Below are 8,688 nucleotides of genomic sequence, written 5' to 3' on the forward strand. Positions count from 1 at the left end.
ATTTGACCAGACACACACACACACACACACACACACACACACACACACAAAGTGAGACAGCAAGTCACCAGGTCTGGGACTTGAACTGTGTTCAACTATGTGGGAGTGTCTAGTGCCTTAACCACCACGCCACCTGCTGGTCGTCAAAATTAAGTAGTTCCTTAAAAAAAAGTTTGTCCTGTGGACCGAGTATACTGGGGAGTGCTGGGCCAACTACTAGAGGAAACTACTGAGAAGCAGAGATGGGTGTAGCTGCTTACAGCCAGACAGCACGAGCCCAGACCTTGCTGCTGAATGTCTCTGCTTGCAGGGTTGCCTCCAACTTGTGTTCCTGTCTACGCCTCAGCTTCCAGTCCTCGTCTGTCTCAGACCCGTATGCCCCATGTAATTTGTTTTTTTGGGGGGTGGGGGAGATTTTTGCTAAAGGGCACATTTGTTCACTGGAGAGAGAAAGTGAGAAATCACCTCCAGGGGGAATGGCCATGCCACAATCTCTTCTCCATTCTCTCGGGATTTTGGGTACACATGCACACGTGCCTGGAGTGAGTTGTAAGCCACCAGGTCTAGTACTCGAACTGTGGTCAGCCATGTGGCAGTCCAATGACGTAACCATTATGCCATCTGCTGGTTCTGCCCCATGTAATTTTTAGTAACATCAAGAAAAGCCAGAAGTTAAGCTCAGAGTCCTTGTAAGAGATTTTTCAGTGTGTTTACTCTGTGATACTTCTACTTCGACCTGTTTAGGTCAAGGTCCTTTCCTTACAATCCCCGGTTACCTGATACCTTTATGATCACAGAGCTATCTCTACCGCCCCATAGACTTCCTGACACTAAAGACTGCCTCTCAAGGAAGAGCAGCTGTGCAACTGATTAGTCCCACAGGGTAAATAAAAAAATCAGTTATGTGGTTTAGAATCTTCCTATACAGCTGTTAGTAAACGTATGGTAAGCACATACCTGTGAGGCAAAAAAACGTAGCTTATGGTACCAGCATTAAGGGTTAACATGGTATGCCGTAAGTTAGACTCAACGTGGCTTTCCATTCTGTTCTGTCGGGCCTGCAATGGCATTTTAAAACTCCTGTGCTTTCCGAATTTTGAGTAGGTATAATCTAGCCCTCTTTGCTCCTGTTTCATAGAACCCCTTAAAATGCAGGCCCAGCCACAGTGGTCTAAGCAGTAGGGCACCCCCTGTGTGGCAGGAGGCCATACGGGAAGTCCTGACATTCTGATACCCTCGGGGCATCCTGAACATGCTGCATGCCTCTGATCCTGCCTGGCTTGTGGCTGGTGGGGCAGGACCCAATCAGGGCACCTGTCTCTCCACCCTCTTTATGAAAGAAAGACAGACTTTTTCTTTTTCTTTCTTTTTTTTTTTTTTTTTTTTTGGCGGGGGGGGGGAGATTTCGCTATACGGTATGTGCATTCACTGGCGAGAGAGAGAAACAGAAAGCAAGAAATCACCCCCTGGGGGAATGGCCATGCCACAGTCGCTTCTCCTCCATTCTCCTCTCAGGATTTTGGGCATGCACGCACATACACCGGCGTGTTTCAAGCCTCTGGGTCCAGTACTCCAACCTTGGTCAACTACGTGGGAGTCCAGGAGCTTAACCATTACACCATCTGCTGGTCCCAAAGAAGACTTTTTTTTTCTTTCTTGTTTCTTAAAGAATTATTTTATTTAACTGTTACTTATTTATTTGTTTAAAATTTGACCAGAGAGGGACAGAGCAAGAAAGCAAGAGAGAGGGAAAATGAGAAAGCTAGCCACCAAGTCTGGGACTCAAACCACAGTCAGCCATATGGGAGTCCAGTGTCCTTAACCACCATGCCACCTGCTGGCCCCAGCAAGAGTTTTTGTGTTTTTTTTTTTTTTTTAAAGATTTTAAAATTCAGAATATGCTTTGAGAAAAAAAGATTCAAATGTCTTACGGGAGGAAGAGCCAGTAACATTTAAGATTCTTTTATTAAATTGTTAAACTTTCACATCATTCACATTCCTAAGGAACATTTGGTAAGTCCTTGGAGATAGGACTTTTTTTTAAGTGATTTATTTCATTTTATCCATTATTATTTTAATTCGATTAGAGAGGGAAAGTGAGGAAGCAAGCCACCAGGTCCAGGACTCTAACCATAGTCGGCCATGTGGGAGTCCAACACCTCAACCACCACACCAGCCCCAGATATAGGAATTTACCAAAGCTTCTACTCACGTTAGTAGGAAAGAAGTTTTATTTTTATTTAAGGTGTCTTTTATGGAAAGAGAGAAAGACAAACACCTTCATTAGGGTCTCCCAGCACTGTCCTGCCTCCACCTTCCAACCAGCCAGGATCACTGGTAGGCACACTTGTGCCCCTGCTGTGCAGGCCTGCCTGGGACTGAACCTGTGATCCTCCATGGGTGCCCAGCATGGCTGAGCGTATGTTACCTTTGGGCCACCAGCTGGCCAGGAAGGAGTTTTCCTCTGGAGACATTTTAGATGCAGGATCACACCTATGTTCAGATTGGGTTTTATTTAATCTCATATTAGAGAAAGTAATACTTATAATTTACCTCTATTTACATTCTATTTAGGATTTGACCCAGCAGATCAACCTGAGCCCCAAACAGCACCATAATGCTTTGGAATGCTTGCTACGGCGAATTTCAAAGAATGAGACAGCTAGCAATGAGCTGACACGCTGGGGGCTCTTTCTGCAAAAGGATGTGTACAAGGTAAACCAGGGTGTGCACTGCGGTAGGGAACGGCGGTATAGGGCAGTTCAGAGCTTTGTGAGGCTAGGTGGTAACTTCCTGTCCTGCCTTTATTTTGGAGTTTTGGCTTTATTCACATACGTGTGTGTGTATTTTTAAATCTCAGTCGTAGTACTTGAACTTTTTTTAGTTAATTTGCTATTATCTTTTCTTTAATGTTTTTATTATTTTATTTAGCTTTATTTAGTTAGTTTAATTTAACCAGAGAGAGAAAGAGAGAGATAGAGAGAGAGAGAGAGAGGAGGCAAGCCACCAGGTCTGGGACTTGAACCACGGTCAGACATGGGGGAGTCCAGCACCCTTAACCACCACGCCACCTGCTGGCCCCAGTAAGGACTTTCTAAGGAAGAGATTCAAGTATATTATACACAGTGACAGCATTGTTAGAACAATACCAAACCACATCAGATGACTAGAAAAGGACCATATTTAACAGGATCCCTTCTCCTTCATTCTCTTGGGATCTTGGGCACGCACACACACGTCTGGCATGAGTTTAAGCTACTGGGTCCGGGACTCGAACTGTGGTTGACTACATGGGAGTCCAGCGACATAGCCATTATGCAGCTGCCAGTTCCCCAAATGTTTAGTTTTTCATTGTGCGTACATGTGCATGCACTCACATGAGAGAGAAGCGAGAAGTACCTGCAATAGGCTCATCGCAGCATGAGCTCCTTTCCCCAGCCCTCCAGCCCCTCAGTATCTGCGGCACCCATGTGCACCACCAGCGTGTTTCAGACCCACCAAGGGATCAAACCCATGGTGGTCATGTGACTTCCAGCCTTCAGGGAGCATGTGTTACCACCGCACCAGAGCAGCTGGGCCTGTCCAAGTTTTATTGACATGGACTCTAACTGCTAGAAGTATCATTTTTCTGGGGGCCAACAGGTGGTGTGATGGTTAAGGTGCTGGATACTCTCACATGGTTGACCACGGTTTAAGTCTCGGACCTGGTGGCTTGCTTTCTCACTTTCCCTTTCTCTCTCTCTGTGTCTCTCTGGTCAAATTAAAAAAATAAATGAATGAATAAACAAAATTAAATAAATAATTCTTTAAAAAAAAAAGTATCATTTTTCTGCCATTCTCAAAAGTTATCACAGAGTGGGGAATCAGCAGGTGGCATGGTGGTTAAGTGTTGGACACTCCCATGTGGCCAGCCACAGTTTGAGTCCCAGACCTGGTAACTTGCTTTCTCACTTTCTCTCTCTCTCTCTCTCTGTGCCTCTCTTTGGTTAAATTAAAATAAGTGAGTGAGTAAATAAAGTTAAATAAATAATTTAAAAAAGGTTATCACAGGGTGAAAACCAGGTGGTATATTAAGGCACTGGGCTCCCGCATGGTTTACCGCAATTCAAGTCCCAGACCCAGTAGCTTCAAAATCATGCCACATATGTGCACGTACATGCCCAAAATCCCCAAAAGAAAACAGAAGACAAGGGATTGTGGCATGGCTTTCTCTCCTGGGGGATGATTTCTCACTTTCCCTCTCTCTGTCTCTCTCTGGCAAGCACATGCGCCCTATGGCAAGACCTAATTTAAAACCAAAAAGTTATCAGGGCTAAGTCTGCCTGGTGCAGCTGACCAGCCCTTGAGAAAATAGTAGCCATGCTTTTCTGAGCAGTGTTTGCAGGGCCAGCTCTGTGGTGCGACAGTCAGTGCACTGTCGGAGAGAAACTGGATCCCACACGGTGGCTGGTTCACACCCCTCGAACAGGCCGAGCATGGAGCGAGTGCTCGAGATCAGTGGGCTGGAGGGTTGCAGGAAGGAGACTGTGGCGTGACTAGGTCCTATGAAGGTAGTCGTCTTTCTCTCTCCTCACGTCATGAATAAAGAAAAAAATAAGTAATACTTTAGATTGTTTGTGTCATGGATGCTTTATTTTCTGCTTAGGTTCAAGGACGTCTTCTACCAATGGAAAGAATTAACTTACGAAATACTTCATTTATCACATCTCAAGAACTCAGCTGGGTTAAGGAAGTAACTAGAGATCTTTCCATCTTGACCGTAAGTGATTTTTTTTTTTTTTGTATATAGTCCTTATTTTGATTATAAGTGATTTTTGAAGTGTTAAAAAGAGGACTAGTGGACCAGTAGATGGCGTAATGGCTACGTCACTGGACTCCCATGTAGTCGACCACAGTTCAAGTCTTGGACCTGGTGACTTAAAACTCATGCTGGGCATGTGTGTATGCATGTCCATGATCCCGAGAGGAGAATGGAGAAGGGATTGTGGTGTGGCCATTCCCCCCTGGGAGGTGATTTCTTGCTTTCTGTTTCTCTGGTGAGTGCATTTTTGCCCTATAGCAAAAAATTTTTCTTAAAAAAAGAGAGCTGTTGTTCCTCAAACTGGAAGTTAGGAAGTAGGAACAATCTAGCATCCTTTTTTTTTGGGGGGGGGGCAGAAAATACCAACTGTACTCCCATTCTGAATTATCTGCAAAACAAGAATTCTTTTTTTTTGGGGGGGAGAGGTTTTTGCTATAGGGCATGTGCGCTCGCCAGACAGAGAGAGACAGAGAGACAGAAAGCAAGAAATCACCCCCCAGGGGGGATGGTCACGCCGCAATCTCTTCTCCTCCATTCTCCTCTCGGGATCTTGGGCACGCATGCACACGCGCCCGGCTTGAGTTCTAAGCCACCGGGTCCAGGACGTGAACCGCGGTTGACTACGTGGGAGTCCAGTGGCATAGCCATTACGCCAACTGCTGGTTCCCAAAACAAGAGTTCTTTAAGCAGAGCAGTTGAGGAGCTGCTAAAGGTAAGCTCTGTCTGGCCACAGACAAAGCTGCTATGATAATTAGCATAGGGCTAGTTTAGCACCCGTTTTTCTTTCTTCCATTCTCTTTCTGCCTTTTATGCTGGGAGTTTCTAGAGGGTGTTTTTATCAAAATCAAATAAAAATAGTACCCTACTAAAGCAGCTAATGTATTTTAACTATTTGCATCTAAGAACAAAATGTTCTATTACTATTTCCTAAATGTTTTTGCTCAATGTGGTTTCATAGCCATATATAAAATGCACACATCTGTTTTTAAAACTTCTTACTGAAACATATTTAAAGCAAAAGCACACTTACAAGTATATAGCTCGAATGATTTCCATGAATTAAAGCGAGCTGTGTACTCAGCATCGAGGGCTGACACGCGGAGCTCGGACTGTGCCCTAGCAGCTCTCCCCGCGTCCCCAGTTACAGCCTGCCCACCTCCACACACCGAGGAGAGCCGCCGCCCGGACTTCCAGCAGCACAGACTCCCTTGAGATATTTTTGTACTTTATATCCATGATGTGAGGGGATTTCAAACATGTCATGGTAAAATGCAGTTAAAGAAAGACTGGCTCTATTACTGCTTAAGAGAGCCAGATCCCACCGAGCTAACCGTGCAGTTTAGATCCTGGCCCTGGTGGCTTGAAAAACACATCAGGCATGGCTAGCAGGTGGCATGTTGGTTAAGGCCCTAGATCACACATGACTGGCTTCACTGTTCGAGTCCTGGACCTGGCATCTTGAAAATCACTCTGGGTGCATGTCCATTGCGTACCAAAGTCCTGAGAGGAAAATGGAGGAGAAGGGATTGTGGCGTGGCTATCCTCTCTGGGGGATTATTTCCCACTCTCCCTGTCTCTCTCCAGTGAGTATACATGCCCTTTAGCAAAACTCTGGAGAGAAAGAAAAGAAAAATACATCTCGGGTGCATGTATGCCCCCCATCCCTATAGGATTGAGAAATGGAGGATAGGGGATTGTGGCACCCCAGTGGGGAGTGTTTCCTCTCTCCCTGTCTCTCTCTGACAAGGGCATGCAATCTCTGACATGTTAAAAAAAGGGGGGGGAATGAAGTTAAAGCACTGATTTATTTTGGTGCCGTAGAGCGTGTGTGCTTGCGAGAGACAGAGAGTGAGGAATGTGAGACATCGCTTTCCAGGGGGAATGGCCACATCACAATCCCTTCTCCACCTTCCTCCCAGGATTTTGGGCATGCACGCACATGTGCCCCATGTGATTTTCAAGCTGCTGGGTTTGAGACTCAGACTGGCTGGCTCTGTTGGATTGTAACACCTTAATCGTCACGCTACCTGCCAGCTCGACATTTTTAATCCGTGCATAGCATAGCCTTTTATATGTGCTATTTCCCTGAACCTTTCGATGACTTCTCCCCGTACTAGAATCACGAAGTATAATTCTTTGCTGTCTTTTTCCTTCTTTCCAACCTTGTATCAGTAAGTTTTATCGACATTATTGGCTGTGGTTGTAGACCATCCATTGTCATCAGTACATGGTAATCTGTTGTAAGAATATGCCACCACTTACTTACCACATGCATCCATGTTAATAATAGGAATTAGGCAAGACAGGACTTAAGCAGAGAGAATGAAATGTAATTTATTCTCTAGAATAAAATCTACTTCAAGTTTGGGGTGTTTAAGTTGCCGGGCATGCTCAAAGCAGCTTGCGGTTGTTCCTAGATCCCGATGCATTTCTGGGCACTCTTTTACCCAAAGAGAGCAACGGATCAGGCCCGAGAGTTGGTCAACATGCTGGAGAAGATAGCCGGCCCCATCGGCATGCGCATGAGCCCCCCAGCCTGGGTCGAGCTGAAGGACGACCGGATAGAGACCTACATCAGGACCATTCAGTCCATGCTGGGAGTCGAGGTAGTAGATTAGTGTATTCCGAGTAAATGGACAGGATCTCCCTTGTCAGTACTTGATTTTACATGATACGGGTTATTGGGCTGTTGGTCTCCAGGAGCCCAGGTCTCACTCATGTGCACGTGGGATGCTAAACTGAGGAAAAGTCTTACTCTTTTTTTTTTAAAAGAATCATCTTTATTTAACTTTATTTATTTATTTTAATTTGACCAGAGAGGGACAGTGAGTAAGTGAGAGAGTGAGAGAGAAAGTGAGAAAGGAAGCCGCCAGGTCTGGGACTTGAACAGTGTTTGGCCATTTGGGAGTCCAGCACCCTTAACCACCATGCCACCTGGCAGCCCCAAGAATGTGTTCTTTATACCCTTTGGCTGATTTTGCTGCTTTCATTCCACGTTGGCTCTCACATTCCAGCGTGCTCTTTTTCTCACGTAACTGGCTGAAAGAGTAGCTGACTTCACTTTCATTCATTATCTCCAGAACACACTGTGCTCAGAGAGCACCTACCTGGGCCTGGTGCCATCTTGCACAATTCAGTACTGAGCCGACAGTCTGGTCTAGTTCAGACTCGGATTGCTCTGGTGATGAACTTGGCGGGCTGCCCATCACTGAAACTGATCAGAATCACTGGAGCTGGCTGGTCACCATGCTCACTGCTCAGTTGTCAGGCCTTTCAGTTCATCTCTGTTTAGCAAATAAAATAGAGGCAGAAATTTAGGGAGAGAACAAAGGCAGAGGATTTATAAAAAAGATTTTTATATGTGCTTAGCCCTTGATTAAAGACTGGTGAATTGAATTATTCTGGTGAGATCGGCCCTAGAATTTGGTTATCTTGGCATAATAGCGTTCCCCTCTTGATCTACCACTTAACTCCGGGCATGTCATTCATAGGAGCACACTCACGGTGTCTCTCTCATTTCCTCCTGACTCCCATGCCTACCACACTCTACCTGGTTCCTTTTGGGCCTGACCATTGGTAATTTCTGCTCTGCTTTCAAAAGCATAACCCAGTCTTGGGAATCAGCAGTTAGCGTAATGGCTATGTTGCTGGACTCCCACATAGTCAACCGCGGTTCGTGTCCCGGACCCAGTGGCTTAAAACTCACACCAGGTACGTGTGTGTGTGTGCCCAAGATCCCGAGAGGAGATTGGAGGAGAAAAGATTGCGGCGTGACCATCCCCCCTGGAGGTGATTTCTCGTTTTCTGTCTCTCTGTCTCTGTCTGTCTGGCGAGCACACGTGCCCTATAGCGAAAACCTCTCCAAAAAAAAAAAAAAAAAAGCATAA

The 8,688-nt window shown here is 45.5% G+C and overlaps 1 protein-coding gene across 3 annotated transcripts in view; it reads left to right on the top strand.

Annotated features, from left to right (window-relative positions):
- The window catches only part of PIWIL2 (piwi like RNA-mediated gene silencing 2), a 52,048-nt gene that overhangs the window by 20,327 nt on the left and 23,033 nt on the right, over window positions 1-8,688 (top strand). For all 3 annotated transcript variants that reach the window (XM_027774937.1, XM_027774938.1, XM_006156457.2), the window contains 3 exons: window positions 2,575-2,715; window positions 4,646-4,759; window positions 7,219-7,407. In XM_027774937.1, the coding sequence (XP_027630738.1) occupies window positions 2,575-2,715; window positions 4,646-4,759; window positions 7,219-7,407 (444 nt within the window). The remainder of the gene's footprint in view (window positions 1-2,574; window positions 2,716-4,645; window positions 4,760-7,218; window positions 7,408-8,688) is intronic.

Source organism: Tupaia chinensis, unplaced genomic scaffold, assembly GCF_000334495.1.
Source record: "Tupaia chinensis unplaced genomic scaffold, TupChi_1.0 Scaffold000494_1, whole genome shotgun sequence".
Lineage (NCBI taxonomy): Eukaryota > Metazoa > Chordata > Mammalia > Scandentia > Tupaiidae > Tupaia > Tupaia belangeri.